The 17,014-nt window shown below is 34.2% G+C and overlaps 1 protein-coding gene and 1 long non-coding RNA gene across 5 annotated transcripts in view; both read left to right on the top strand.

The window, feature by feature from the left end:
- Positions 1 to 17,014, top strand: part of LOC126974509 (uncharacterized) — a 289,593-nt gene that overhangs the window by 249,583 nt on the left and 22,996 nt on the right. The gene's annotated exons all lie outside the window — the stretch shown is intronic.
- The window catches only part of LOC126974427 (organic cation transporter protein-like), a 75,817-nt gene that overhangs the window by 35,807 nt on the left and 22,996 nt on the right, over positions 1 to 17,014 (top strand). For all 4 annotated transcript variants that reach the window (XR_007731527.1, XM_050821916.1, XM_050821918.1 and 1 more), the window contains exon 2: positions 13,011 to 13,209. Coding sequence is in view for 3 of the 4 variants with exons in the window: in XM_050821916.1 (XP_050677873.1) it covers positions 13,011 to 13,209 (199 nt within the window). In the remaining variant the exon portion in view is untranslated. The remainder of the gene's footprint in view (positions 1 to 13,010; positions 13,210 to 17,014) is intronic.

Consider the following 17,014-nt stretch of genomic DNA (forward strand, 5'->3'; position numbering starts at 1 on the left):
GGCAGTACGAAGTCTGCCGGGTCAGCTAGTCTTTATATATATAATTCTTGTGTGCGTGTGTATGTCACTGAACTCCTCCTAGACGGCTGGACCGATTTTATTGAAACTTTCTGTGTGTCTTCAGGTGGATTCGAGAATGGTTTAGATTCACAATTGAACTACCTCCTGAACGGCTGGACCGATTTTGATGAGATTTTTGTGTGTTCCAGTGAATTTGAGATTGATGTGTCTTCAGGTGGATTCGAGAATGGTTTAGATTCACAATTAAACTACATCCTAAACGGCTGGACCGATTTTGATGATTTTTTTGTTTGTTTCAGTGAATTTGAGATTGGTTTAGATTCTCAATTCCGTCCATATTATATAATTCTCCTGCTCATGCGTATGTTAGTGAACTCCTCCTAACGGCTGGACCGATTTTTCAAATTTAAGACGTGTGTACAGGACAACGTCTGTCGGGTCCACTAGTAATTTATAAAAATGATATTGGTTTACATTGAGAACTGTTTTATAACATTTTAGACAATTAAAAATAAAAATGGAACAAACAAATATAAACGGCGACGTAATTGCATTAAGATTTGTTATAGCGAGTGTAACCATCAAAACAGGATTTTTCACATATTTTTTGTGATATTTTTAGCGTCTTGTCAAGTACTTTGATTAATGAGTTACGAGCAATAAATATATTATACGGTGCTTTTAAACTTGTCTTTGCAGAGGTTATGTGCAAAGCCCAACATGTGATATCACAGGTTGTGGCCACGCTACTGTTTACTACTGCTACTAATTCTCAAATACGGTATTTACCTCCATGTGCCCGCCAGATTGACAAATTCAAATTCAAATATTTTTATTAAAAACAAGCTGACCCGACAGACGTTGTTCTGTATAATAATAAATAAAATAATGTTTTTATACGAATTTGTCAATAAAATATCATAAATTTAAAAATTACTTCGTAAAATATGCACCCTGCTGTCGTAATGAAATTGTTTCACAGCAGAACTGTCAAACCGTGCGTCAATAAATTCTCTCATAGAAATTATGTATGGACACATCAAAGGAAAATCAAATTTGTTGTTTTATTCACCTTTTAAACCTTCTCTGGACTTTCACAAATAATTCAAGACCAAAATTAGCCAAATCGGTCCAGCCGTATTCGAGTTTTAGCGAGACTAACGAACAGCAATTCATTTTTATATATATACTAGTGGACCCAACAGACGTTGTCCTGTACACACGTTACACTTAAATTTGCAAAATCTGTCCAGCCGTTAGGAGGAGTTCACTAACATACACATGAGCAGGAGAGTTATATTATATGGACGGAATCGAGAATCTAAACCAATCTCAAATTCACTGAAACAAACAAAAAAATCATCAAAATCGGTCCAGCCGTTTAGGAGGTAGTTTAATTGTGAATCTAAACCATTCTCGAATCCACCTGAAGACACACACCAATCTCAAATTCACTGGAACACACAAAAATATCATCAAAATCGGTCCAGCCGTTTAGGAGGTAGTTCAATTGTGAATCTAAACCATTCTCGAATCCACCTGAATACACACATAAAGTTTCATTAGAATCGGTCCAGCCGTCTAGGAGGAGTTCAGTGACATACACACGCACACAAGAATTATATATATAAAGATAGATAGATAAGATGTGACATCACTTATTGAAAGTCAAAAACTACCACCCATGCCAAAATGAATGCCTCAGACGTGAGAAGAACGGGCGCAACAAATTATTTGATAGCCTGAGGGCGGTCACTGCATTCCCAATCTATGGCATCATTAGAAAAGTCATTTATGTTATAGTAACCTTTTCTCTCTTGATAACGGACTGCTGTCAACCTCATTCCCTCTGAAAGCGCTGTTCTAGAAATACAAAGTTTTTAAGATTCTTTTTACCGTTCATTCACACCAAATGCTCAATGTGACTTTAATTATTATATTTACACACGTTTTTAATCCTTTTAAATATTTTTATTTAACAGTTTTGTTCGTAGTTTACATCATATTATTATATCTTTATATATTTTATTAAAAAGAGCGCGAAAAAAGAATGCTGTGAGAGTTTTTTGCGCCGCTTCTTCGGTTGAGAGTTTCAGCGCCATTCGTTTCAAAAGCAGTAGTAGTATCTAGTTTAATAGAAATGACATCAAAAAGAATTCTAAGGGAATCAATTTTGAAAAATGAATGCCTTTTATGCCTTTTTATCAGTGGTCGGTGACGAAATAGGTTGAACAGTTTACTCTCAACCCGGAGTCGGCGGTTCGATCCACGCCCGCAACGTCAAAATCTATTTTCGGTTTTCAAATTCGTCTGTACCTTTAGAGCAGTCAATGTCAAGAGAGTATAATTGTCTGCGGTGATCATCTACCATCAGGTGATGGTACCGTACGCTCGTTTGTTCCTCCTTAAATCATGTTTTTGAAGTTATACTTCTTTAAGCGCGTTATGAAAAAATTATGAGAGTGAAATTTTAAGATGCGCACGCATCACTGTAACACAAAAATAGCAGGTTTAAGTTGATTCCTAAAATTTTCTGACGTTTGCGTCATTCGTAATTTTTTTTTGGTTTCTTTCTCCATTATGGACAGGCAAATGGTTCAAGCCCATACAGCCGTATTCATTATTTAATAATTAATCGTCAAAGTCATCTTTGCAAGATTTAAACGTAGAATAGCACGAGTAATAAACATTTTAATGATTTTTGCTTCGTTAGGCCAAAGAAGTATAACTTCTAGCGTGCATACTTAAGTACACACATTTTTGTTTTGTTTAAGAGGAGGATTGTTAGTATTGTATTCTGACAGTGATTATATACATGCCTTTTATATAAAAATGAATTGCTGTTCGTTAGTCTCGCTAAAACTCGAGAACGGCTGGACCGATTTGGCTAATATTAGTCTTGCATTATTTGTGGAAGTCCAGAGAAGGTTTAAAAGGTGAATTAATATGAAAATGCTCGGAATTAAATAAAAAGTACAATTTTGTTTTTCCTTTGATGTGTCCCCCGTCGCGTCGTTCAGAAATCAAATTGATAGAATAGTTTCAAATGAATTAGAATTTTTATATCTTTCTAAGTTTCTCAGGAGGTCAATTCAGATTATTTTTATGTAGATGGATGAATCTTAAGTCGTCATCTATTTCTCATACACCCCAACAATTTTTAATTTTTTTTTCTTATTACTTTATATGGCAATACAACATTTGCTGGGTCAGCTAGTAATAAATAAAATACTGTTTTTTATGAATTCGTCCATAATATTTCATTACATCAAGAATTATTTCGTAAAATATGCGCCCTGTTGTTATAATGAAATTGTTTCAGAGCAGAACTGTCACACCGTGCGTCAATAAATTCTCTCATAGAAAATATGTTGATACAAAACAAATATTGGAAATAAAAATAATTATGGGTCCCAAATCGAAATAAAAGCTATCCTTTATATTTTTTTAAAGTGATAACCCTCACTTCTAGGATTAATAAACAAATAAAATTTGAAAACAAAATTTTGAAAAAAAAAAGTGTTTCACTTTAAGAAAACACAACAAATTGTTTAGAATAACAAGAGCGACATCTCAAGTCAATTTCCTGATATGCAAATATTGAGGTTGAGTAGGTTATTAACTCTAAAGTAGATCCTGTAGATGAAGCCACAACCTGAGAGTTGAACAATGCATACACGATTTTATAACGATACGTCACTCGAACGGTTAGCTCAGTTTGGAGAGCACTCGCATGGAACGCGAGGGGTCGTGGGTTGGAGTACCGCATCGTTCATAAAATTTTGTTTTTAAAAATCTATCCTATCTTTCAAGTTGGACAAAACTGCATGCACTCCATGAAGTTCCTCCACTTCATTAGTTTAGGTTTAGCTTAGGAGTTGGGGTTTAGGAGGAGTTTATTCGCTGGAAATGTTAGTTTCCGGGACACTGGATTTATGCTGATATGATTTTTTCATTATTATATTCATAAATATTGATGATTTATTTATTAAGTGTTGGTCGTGATATTGTGGCCGCGACGACCGAGGTCTGTCATCTGTGAACATGGCCGTCACTTTTTGTCAAAGTCAATTAGGATTTTTTTTCTGACGTTTGTTCTTTATTTGAATTCCGGCCTTAATGTTAAGTTGTCGATGGTAGCGAATTCGCTGATAGTTGAGCGAGATTACATCTTGGAGAAATGCATGAATCTTTTATGTTTATTAACTTTTTGAATCCGATACATATCGTATTCAAAATAAACATGATATTATACTGTCTGCTGACGATACATCTTTGTTATTTAAAATAAAACGCCGGCAAAAAATTCTATCAGGTTCACGACGACATTGCTGAAGTAGTAAATTGGTTTAATGTTAATAACTCACTTCTAAACGAAAGGAAAACAAAATGTATTAGGCTTACACTTCCAAATATAAAGCACCATCCAACACCTATAAAAATTAATAATGACAAACTTGATGTAGTAGAAACGATGACATTCCTAGATATTACATTAGACTCTAAGCTATACAATGGGGTGCTCATATAAAAACTTATATTATCGACTTAGCTCTGCAGTACTTGCGATAAAAAAATTAGGCAACTCACAGATGTTGAAACGGCTTGACTTGTATATTCCAGCTACTTTCATAGTGTTATGTCTTACGGAATTATATCGTGGGGTAGGGCCGCAGATATTGACATCATATTTGTGCTGCAGATAAGGGCAATTCGAGCTGTCTGTAAAATGCGTTCAAGGGATTTATTGAGAGATAAACTTAGTGAAATTAATATTATGACAGTACACTGTATATACGAGAACCTCCTGTACGCTCATAAACATATTACTAGCCGATTGATGTACATACTGTCAATACTCGAAACAAAAATAAACTTGCAATTCCATCTACTAGGCTCTGTAAAATTGCTAAATCTTTTAAAGATTATTGTGTTATATTTTATAATAAACTCCCAAATGATATTAGAATATTACCAATCAAAAATTTAAATGTATCGTAAAAATAAATTAACATCTAAGGCCTATTATAATGTGAAAGATTATTTGAATGATAAAGATAGTTGGAATTAATGTTCTAAATTTTGTTAATGAATATTGTTATACACATTTGAATGCTATTGTAACTTTTGTTCTTCATCCTGACTTGCACTTAATAACTTATAAAGTTTAATAGTAATTAAAGAAATCATTTTGAATTTGAATTTGATAAGATTAATTTCGATCGCATTTTTAAGCATAGAAGAAACACAAATTTTAATTAAATTCTTAATTAACGCGAGGATGTTGTATAAATTCGCGGTAACCGCCATATTAATCTTCAAATACAAATTTAAATATTTTAATTAAAAATAGGATTTAATATTCCCAATATTCGTTTTCCTTACAAAGGAAAACAAAAACAGTTATCTGCACTCACTCACTCAAAAGTGGGAGGCTCCTTTGCACAGGATGCCAGCTATATTATGGGTACCACGCAACGGCGCCTATTTCTGCCGTGAAGCAGTAATATGTAAGCATTACTGTGTTTCGATCTGAATGGCGCTGCAGCTAGTGAAATTACTGGGCAAATGAGACTTAACATCTTATGTCTAAAGGTGTCGAGCGCAATGTGGAGTAACGCCACACTTCCAGATGGTGGGGATGATATCCTTATTTATGGCATGTCGTACGTGGTGTGGTGGAATTCGGTGGCAGGAATGGACGGCGGTACGATTCTGAGCAGCACTGTATTGATCAGGACTCATCTCTTACCATCAGATGAACCTCTGTTTCATCTCGAAACAATTTCTCATAAAAAATTAAGACTTAGTTACAGTCTTCTAAACGGCGATCCCTGTCATCAATTCAAAAACTACCATCCATTTGAAAAAGTATGCCTCAGACCTGAGAAGAACGGGCTCAAGAAAGTCAGCGGGCTTCTTTTAAAAAAAAATGTATTACAATGTTATATCTTACAATAAAATTTATTATTTAATAACCTGAGGGCAGTCACTCTATTCAAAATCTGTGGTATCATTACAATACTTGGATAGTTAGAACCAGAAACAGTATGCTCGAAGCAGAACATTCATTGTTAACGCAACAAATTTAAATTGTTGTTACCGTCGATTGAATAATATTGTTAAGCTGCCGGGGACAATGGTCGGATGTTTACATTAGTACATACCAGCTATGTACACATAGCATGCTAACCAGCCTAGCGAAATTCTCTAAGAAAAAAGCGATTAATTCGATTGTATGAAACGTGCAGTCATTGATAGATTGACAGATGACGGCTGTAATCTTGTAAAAAACGGAGATAGCCGAAATACACTACATTTTATGCAACTGTTCGCTTTAAAACTTAGCCGGATTATACTTCGTCGCCAATCGCCATATTGTAATTACTACTATTTCTAACTTATGTCAAATCAATGCACGTTTCATACTAAACCAATATTCAATTATTACTTAAGCAGTCCCGCCGCTTATAACGTAGTATTTACATCCTCTTTGATGCTAATTACAAAACTATTTCACTAGCTGCAATATGGAGGTAGTTTGAAGAAAATATTAGTAAACCTACCTATTTTAATGAAAAGAATGGAAATAATTAATAGTTTTTTTTATCAATAAATAATTTATTACTCTTGTTATTGATCTTATTTTTTTTAAAATTTAACTAGCATTTTATAACTTGTCTAAAAGTACTTTACCTACTTTATGAAGCGCGCATTTAATCTATATATATAAAAATGAATTGCTGTTCGTTAGTCTCGCTAAAACTCGAGAACGGCTGGACCAATTTGGCAAATTTAGGTCTTGAATTATTTGTGGAAGTCCAGAGGAGGTTTAAAAGGTGAATAAATAGGAAAATGCTGCTAAATTAAATAAAAACAACAAATTTGTTTTTTATTGGAGTGTCTATGCATAATTTCTATGTGCGAATTTATTGACGCACGGTTTGACAGTTGTGCTGTGAAACAATTTCATTACGACAGCAGGGTGCATATTTTACGAAGTAATTTTTGATGTTATGATAATATATTATTGACAAATTAATATTAAACATTATTTTATATATTAAATACAAAACAACGTCTGTCGGGATATCTAGTTAATAATAAATAAATGCAATAAACAAAGTTTAGTATTTACATAATAGTCTTAGCAGCTGATACCGAACTAGGAAGTACCTTTATTTCGGCTTACAGAGCCAATCCCCTCAAATCACAATAAATAATTTACTTTTATGTTTGCAAAATTTGGAAGATAAGTTCAAATCTGTGTTATATAATTGTGAAATAATGCATGTTTTAATTCCTATAAAATATTATTGATTTTTTGTTCATTTATGTTTAATTCAATTTGTAAATATTCCGATAATTTTTGCATTCAATTTAATTTAATACTCGTGTTTGTATCTATTAAATTAAGCCAACACTTACAATTTATTGTAATCATATTATAATGCTTTTGTTAGTGTTTGTCTTGTTGGTGTTAAATAAATAAATGTATGTTACCCAAGTTAATTTCTCTAAAGAAACCGGTTCAAATTATGTTTATTTAAATGCAACAGATGTATATGCAAAACAGTAATCACGACCCATATAGCCCAGTGGTTAGTGACCCTGCCCACTGCGCTGCAAATCGAAACCATTTCTTGAAGGTTTATATAAAGCTTATATTTTTTTTTATGAAAATAAGGGACGAGTCGAGCAGGACGTTCAGCTGATGGTAATTGAGACGCCCTGTCCATTACAATACAGTGCTGCTCAGGATTCTTGAAAAACCCCAAAAAATCTGCAGACATAAGATGTTAAGTCTCATGTGCCCAGTAGTTTCACTAGCTAGTGACCTTCAGACCGAAACACAGTAATGCTTACACATTACTGCTTCACGGCAGAAACAGGCGCCGTTGTGGTACCCATAATCTTGCCGGCATCCTGTGCAAAGGAGCCTCCCACTGGTATTTATTTACAAAAATAATTACATATCTACAGAATATGAGAAGATAATTCATTTTTTTCTGTACCCTCCGATTTTTTATAGACATTGCGAAAAAATATTACCAAAATACCCTACAGTTGGAGCCATGCTAATCATTCAATCTAGATAAAAATTTTACGAAGATTTATACATTGTAAACCAATAATACTATTTAATATGACATAGTTTTGTAAAGAAAATTTTATTATGTTTGTAATAATTAATTAAAAATGCTTCTAATTCTGAATTGAAACTGTGACGATCTTGTGTGAGAGAGGTAATCTAGCTCTAATCGATTCCTCAAGGGCATTAGCTCGTTCCCCAGCCTTAAGGCGACACTAAATGCCAGCGACCTTGAGCGATATGAGTTCACGGCTGCCGGCCCGCCATCTATGTAACAAAGCCATTATTTTCAAAATTCTTTCATGGAAAACAGTTTATATGTTTACAATCCTCGTTATTCATTACTAATCTGAATAAATATACCTACACAAAAAAGTACAAGCTATAAGAATAACTTTTCTGAGGGAAGTACCAACAAAATGCGTCACGCCATGCCAAAAAACTTGTTTTACTTCAAAGAAAAGTGGTAGTTCAAAAAGGCTCGGCAGTGTTAACTATAACCAACAGCAAGCATTAGCAACCTACAAATAAGACTTGAGGATATGTGTAACAGGATTAAGTAGTGTTCATAGCTCGAAATGCTATACTTTCACCACAAAGCTTGTCTAAGAACACCATGTTTGCGTGTTTTCTACTTACTCTTCGCCTTAAAACAATTATCAGCAACGTGGTACATACCCTGAGTGAATGTGACAGAATTATAATTTATATAATAAGGCGTATAGTAGCTAGACATGAACAGATAAATGGACTGTAAACGTGAGTTATTATAGACAGTACTATCATAATGTTTAATTTTATTTTCATGTGCATTCCGAACATAAAAAACGTGGCTCCAAACTACACACGAGGCACGCAGTGTTGACATTGTAAACATGAAGGTAACGCGTGATTTATCTTTCGAAATGTTTTTGTATTTTAAGGCGAAGAGTAAGCAGAAAACACGCAAACATGGTGTTTTTAGACAAGTTTTGTGGTGAATGTATAGCATTTCGAGCTATGAACACTACTTATCCAGTTACGCATATCCTCAAGTCTTATTTGTAGGTTGCTAATGCATGCTGTTGGTTATAGTTAACACTGCCGAGCCTTTTTGAACTACCACTTTTCTTTGAAGATAAACAAGTTTTTTGGCATGGCGTTGGTACTTCTTTCAGAAAAGCTATTCTTATAGCTTGTACTTTTTTGTGTATGTTCATTTATGCATATTAATAGTGAATAACGATAATTGTAAGCATATAAACAATTTCTATGAATATTTTTACTGCAGAACTGAGTTGAATAGTTTAGGGGCACTGGTTAGGTGTCTCAATAGGTAACTGAAAATACTGTAAAAGAAACTATAAATAACTACAGACTTCAAACATGTATTCAAAATAAGGTTCCTAAATAAAGCATTAAAAATTATATTTTCTCTCCAACATTATGAAGTTGACCTGACCTGAGATTAATTATAAATATTATATTCTTTCGAATTCTTCTAGGCTCCGTCAAATTGCTGAGTTTTTTAAAGTGGACTGTGTTATATTTTTATAATAAACTCCCAATTAATATTAAAATATTACCTATTAAAAATTTTTTACTGTATCGTAAAAAATAAATTAACATCTAAGGCCTATTAAAATGTGAAAGATTATTTCATCGATAAAGGTAGTTGGAAAGAATGTTTCTAAATTTTGTTAATGAATATTTTTATACTCATTTGAATATTATTGTAACTTTTGTACTACATTCTGACTTGCACTTAATAACTTAATAGTTTTATGTGGTTTTACAGTGAATAAAGATTTTTTTGAATTTGAATATCGAAATGGCATTGTTTGTATAATAAAACCACGGAATCTCGTTTTTTTTTTTATTTAATACATATATTATTATTTTGTAAGTAGTATTTATATTTATTCAAACAAAATAAACCCTACAATTATTAACAATATTATGATTAGATTAAATTAAAACTATCATTACGGGGAAGCGTACCAAGAATACTGGCAGTATTTCCGCGTTGGATAGCTAGGCTAATCCGTTGACCGAAATAGACAGCGCTTGGGTTGCCTGTAGCCTTATTGAGGCGAGAAGAAAGTACCTTGGTAAAGTCCTCGCCTCTGGGCCTTTATTTATTTATTTTTATTTTATCTTTATTAATTTAGAGAGTTATTTAATATCTACTTTTAAAAGTTATCTGTGCGTATTTGAAGTCAGTTGTAAACAGATTTTTATGGATTGAGAGTTAATGTATTTTAATTAAACATCCGCGTAATTTATAACTAGGTATTTTAGTAGGATATTCACAAATCAATTAATTAATTACGTCCAACTACCTACCTACCAATCATTATTCATGTAAGTAATTTCAGTGACTAAGTCTGATAGTCGTATCCGTCAATTTTTTTATAGATTTTTTGCCGCAACATTCACAATTAAAAAAAATACTGACTTGTAATTTATATTTGTTGGTAAAACATTTTCATTATAAAATTATCTTTAAGGTAACTCTGTAACAAGATTTGTAGAAATAAACAAATTGCATTCGATTCGAATCGATTCAAATATCATTCAAACATGAAAGTAATTTAATTTGATCTTTAGTATTTTATTTTAAAATTGCTATACATTTTCCAAGAATTTAGTTAACGATATCTTCTCATTACATTTATCATGTAAAAAGGCCAAAATATGTAACCGGCATGTGTGACTCTATTAATACACACGCACATAAACACGTTTCATACAGTCGAGTGAATCGCTTTTTTCTTGGAGAATGGAGAATATTTCCATTTCCAAATCCATTAGTGTACGAAAAAAATCTTCAGATACAATCTTATATCTGAGGAAAGTCTAAGATTAAGATTGTTGATAGAAACTGTCATTTTCGAACAGAGGTAATTTGTAATCTATGATCCTTCCTTCCAAAGGTGTATTGATTTTAGAGATTACAATTTTGATCCACGGATTGTTTCTTGGCACACTTAACTAAAGACTTGGATTATATTTTTGATCGAAAATCCGGAGATTAAAGATTACATTAATTATTAATTTCGGCCGTTAGTGTTTCGCTAGGCTGATAAGTGCCGGCTGTATCAACGGCCCCTCAAAATTTGTAGTAAGTTGTTGACAGACATCATTCGACATAGAAATAATGTTCAAGATATGATGGACACCAACTAAATACTTCACGGTTCGCTAACGATCATGTTAATATCGTGTTTTTGTTACGTCTTTCCATGTTTGTAATGTTGTTGCGACTTAAAAACTCCGCCATGTTTTGAGGTTTATATAAAAAGGATTGTGTGGTTTTATGAAACCACGGTAAAAGTGAACTTTTTTTCACATTATAGACATTTAACTAAAAATTTTTGGAATAAAAATCGCTTTATCAATCTTAATTTACATTTATACTTGGAAAATTGGAATGATATAAAGTAGACTAACTCTCCAACTAATATTTTTATTGAACTCTGTGTCTTAGCCCTGGTTCAAAATATTGATTGAAAAGGATTAAAAATGATGAAATTTGAATACTTTCAATTCTTTTTCATGTATATATAGATACAGTTTACATGGGGTGACTGATTCCCAATACTTTCCAATCAATATTTTTAATCAGGGAGAGTACGATATACATAATACTTAACAGCTATTTAGATTATAATATACATATATTAAAAACTGAAAAGAATATTTTATAAGGGTTTCAAACAATAGTCTATATACACTGCTGCGAACTATAGGCGCCGCCCGACCGTCGCGCGACATGCAACACACAGACGAAAAAGTTTGAGACGATGTAATAAAAGTTTCACTTTAAAAAAGCATTTAGCATATTTCCTGCCAATAATTTTTTTGAAATTATATTAATTACAAACTGGAATGGAATTTTAAGGAAATCTCTTTATTTTTAAGAGTAGGATAAAGGAGCTATATTTTTTTATTTTATTTTATTATAGACCCTATATATATATATATATACTCTTATGAGTAATCTGTTGGTATGTGATCACCGTAGCCCAGTGGGAGGGTCCTTTGCACAGGATGCCGGCTAGATTATGGGTATCAGAACGGCGCCTATTTCTGCCGTGAGGTAGTAATATTATTGTGTTTCGGTCTGAAGGGCGCCGTAGCTAGTAATTTTACTGGGCAAATCAGACTTAACATCTTATGTCTCAAGAAGACGAGCGCAATTGTAGTGCCGCTCAGAACTTTTGGGTTGTTCAAGAATCCTGAGCGGCACTGCATTGTAATGGGCAAGGCGTATCAATTACCATCAGCTGACCGTCCTGCTCGTCTCGTCCCTTACTGTCATAAAAAAAAATACTCTCTTATAACACCAGAGGAATCACACGAGCGTTGCCGACCTTATAAAACGCCGAATAAACGTTTATATGAATTCGAAAACCGGAATCGTTCCTGGAAAGATTAATTTAATTTAATACACCTTTACCTATAATATTAATAGAATACTTACTATTATATTAATCAATCTATTAATACGCATTGACAGGTCGCTGCGTTCAAAATGGCGCCGATCTATGGCATACCGCGGGGCGAGGGCACTGCCGATTACGGAAGGTTTAGCTCTAGACCTCAAAATTAACTCCTCGTGAAAAAATGACTCCTATCAAATGGCTTTGACGACCTGTATAGCCGAGTGGTTAGCGATCCTACCTACTAAGCTAGAGGTCCCGGGTTCGAATCCCGGTAGGTGCAAGAATTTATATGATGAATATGGATGTTTGTTTCCGAGTCATGGATGTTTAAATGTATTTATGTATGTTTATACGAATTTATGTATGTTTAAGTAAGTATATTGTATTAAATATATCATTGTCTTGTAACTTGGGGCAAGATAATTTGTGTAAAAAGTGTGTCAATATTATTATTATCACATTGTTTGCAGATGTGTAATTCCTGAGTGCGAGGCAGCCAACAGTACGGAGTACTCCCCGGCGTGGCTGCAGCAGGCGCTGCCTGAGGACCCCGTGGAGAGGCGATGCTCTGCGAGAGTACCGCGGGGACCTGATTGTGGAGACTTCTCCTCAGAGCTGCGTCGCTGTGATACGTGGATGTACGGATCGCGCGACACAATCGTGGCTGAGGTACTGCACCACACACACACTAGCATCTAAGGTTGAGAACTATACTAAGCGTACTTAGACTTTGCTCAGATTTTACTTACGTGAAACTTAGATGAGTTTAGCTTAGCATTATTTAGGATTTGGTACTATTGTCATTTGACATCTGAAATAATGATGAGCTTAAGTTAAGATAGCCCAATGCAAAGGCTAAGTTTACGTTTTATCACACACAGCTAAGATTTTTGAGTAGTCTAAAGTTTATTCCACCTACCTTCATTGCCGAGTCATTTGACAGACCAAAGTTAAAATTTTTGCTAATATAAATTTCTCTATTGATATTTAGATACTGGACTTTGGAAACCACACTTCCCCGGATAGTTTTACCTTCATATTAGAATTGTAAGTGTGTACTTTTTGATTATTGTTAGTTATTAGTAGGTAGGTACCTATTATTTTTGGCCTCCCAAGGCCCCCGCCCAGCTTTGCAACAAAAGCCTTTAGGGCTATTAGCACACAGGAGGTTTTTTATCAGTAGGGGGTGTTTACACCCGAGTCTGACATATGGGCTCCGTTTGGGGCTTGCGGATTAATATCGGGACTAGACGACGGACCTTGAATCCTTGTTCAACACACCAAACACGTAGCGCCTTGATTCCGTGCGACCCGCTTGACGACATGGAACATACGGTTGTTAAGCTAGCGCTGGGTGTTGTGTCAGAGTAAACCACAGTATGACACTTGACGTCTTTGACAGTTGACATTTCATTTACTTCTATCAAACGCACCGTCAAATTATTATAATACACTTTAACCTGTAATCGTGGGTGGAAACGATCTGAGTCGCGCGTTTTTTGTTTTTGAAATGTTGCAATTTAACAGTCAAATACAAGACAGTGTGGCAATATGGCAAGGACTATTCATGTTAGCTCGCGAAATTCGCAAGTAATTATCACTTAGTAGTGAGGCTAGCGCAATCGGGGATAATACTGAACTCATAGAGCTTTTCATATACTCGACAGTACTACTTAAAACAATTTCTTAGATGAGAAACTGAACGTTTATTAGTGTTATTAACTGCAGTCTAAACTCATGCAATATAATATTAATTAATTACACATTATATTAGCCCTTTCCTGCTTTCGTGCTGTTTTGGTCAAAGTATTCGCGACTGCTTACTTTTTTGAAAAAAACTGTATATTTTACTTAAGAGTAAACTAGTTTTTTTTTATTTATTTTTTGAGAGGAGGAAATACGGTTACGTATTTACGCCCCGGAACGGGGCGTAATATGTCGGACTCGAGTGTCCGCGTAAGCGGACACCCCATACCGACTAAAACTACCTCTGTGCTGTTAGCAGCCCTGGCTTTCACAGCGTAGTAGTACGTGGGCCGTGGAGGCTGCAAAGACTACGCAACAACAGTCGCGGGGCGTCTCCTAAGGAGACTCGAACCTCAGACCGTGCTTGTGGGAAGAAGAGAGAAGATGAAATGAAGATGAAAGATGAAAAGGTGATAAGAACACACTCGCCGGCGAGTGTGGTGATGTTTTGTGTAATGTATGTAAGTGTGTATGTATGTGTTTATGATTGTATGTATGTGTGTTTGTATGTATGTACGTAGTGTTAATGTTTGTGTGCATGTATGTTTGTGTTTGTGTCTGTTTGTGGGGTGTGTTTGTGATTGTGTAAGTGGTGTATGTCAGTCCGTCAGTCAGTCCGTGTGTGAGTGAGTGTAGTGAAGCGATTACAGGACGAGGACTAACGTCTCGTCGGGTATCAAAACAATGTGTGGTGTAAGTAAACTAGCGTAAAGGTCACCTGTGCTAGGTGATCACCGACTCCCACATTTTCCTGTAACACAATGGTGTACGTTTATTGAAGGTACTCATGTCGTATCGTATAGGAAACATCGCGGTTGACAGTTCATTGGAGCCACAGATATATATGCAGATAGCGAGGAAGTTTTTCTATTTAACAACAATAATCTTATCTTATATTAAAAAAAAACTACGTTTGAAAAAACCAAATTCAAAAACTCAACAGTATAAAATAACTTTATAAAGTTTAATTTAGAACACCTCTTATGTAAATCTTATACCTTTAAAATTAATAAAAAAAAAAAAGGGTTGAAGTCGGTGCTTGCCCGCTTGAATTTTTTTGTTCTAGGCGAAGCTATCCCGCTTAAAGTCACGCGTGGCGAGAGTAGGTACCTGCAATTACATATTTATTTATTTAATTTATTTGAAAAAGAAATAGAAAAACACTTTATTAGCAACAAATAAGTCCTCACAAACAACATTTTACTATATTAATTACGTGCGAGTGATTCCCTGCTAAAAGGAGCTGACTCAGTAAATTGTTGGTTAGTGCAGAAGACACCAACACAACACTAGTTTTCAGCAGCCCCTCGTGACATTTGGAGTTGACAGTTGCTTTAGTCTTCCCATCATAATTAATTTGTGTAGGTATTAAAGGGAATGACTGAATATTATATTTTTTTGATTTTGTCTTTGACATTGTATTTGAGAAACCATCAATATTCATGCACAAATGTAAAAATATCAATAAGGAGACTTACAACTAAAAGAAATATAGCAAAAATATCAATAACTGGCATGTACAAAAGATTTAGGGACATACAGATTATTTTAAGTAGTGTAACAATAATAATTATAGTAATTTCTACAAATTAGCTCCCTTAAGCAGTCAATGAAATTACGATGAAAGTAGGTTGACGTGGAATTAAATAAAATGAGTTGCTAATTATAATTAAAGAAATAGGAACTCTTGCGGTAGTACAATAAGGTATAATTCAGATCACACAGCCCTATTAACCTACATTTTTATTCGCCTAGACATTGCCTCTCTTTCTATCGCGTGACGCTTACCTCTTCTGACGACGTTAGGGTTGTCTTCTTTACCTAAAACGGCAGTTAGCATAGTTTTTTCTATAAAATAATGTAATCGTATTTTAAATCAATATTCTTTCGTTGTCAAACCTACATTAGTTGAAGATCTATGATAGTAATGTATGTGTTGGAAGACCACGATAAATTCAACATAGTTCATATTTCCTTCAAAAAGTAGGAACTATTTAAATAAGTAGTTAGGTACCTACATACTACTAGAACTATGAAGCGAGCTAGACTTGCACACGTCCTCTTAGGTATTAAATTAACAATAACAAATAACTTTATTGAGGTCGGATCTTGATCTAAGTACGAAAAACCGCAGCCATTGAACCTATTTAGTATAAGTATTAGATAGGTAGCTATCATGAATGGCAATTTCATAATAATAATGATCTCATTAAATAACATTATTTCAGCGTCTTTAGGAAGCTTTATAAATCTAACTTTGGATCACGACGACCGTTGAAATGCTTTTATTTTTTATGTTTCCCCATTTTTTAAATGTCGGTCGGATCTGTAGTGTGAAGTAGGTGACAACAAAACTCGCTCGTGAGTACCTACTACAAATAGTATAATAATATATAGGGAAAAGAGAGCCCTCTCGACGCATTATGAGCTGTCTATTTGAAAACTAGCGCCATCTGGAGATTGGCCCCGAAAATAACTATTATAAGCTCCAAACTATAAAATTCATTTTTAATGTTGTGGCGCAATTAAATAACTCTACTTTTTAATGTAGGTATTACAATTTTTTACCATGTTGAAATTGCGCGTAGAGTTAGTTATTTAATTTTGTCACAATATAGAACATAAACGATAGATTTAGTAGTGCAAATATGCAAAATGGAACCTGAGAGCTACATATATGCGCAAACGCTAGAACTAGCCGCCATTTTATGACCAGTGGCACACTTAA

This window comes from Leptidea sinapis, chromosome 32 (assembly GCF_905404315.1).
Source record: "Leptidea sinapis chromosome 32, ilLepSina1.1, whole genome shotgun sequence".
NCBI classification, from domain to species: Eukaryota; Metazoa; Arthropoda; class Insecta; order Lepidoptera; family Pieridae; genus Leptidea; species Leptidea sinapis.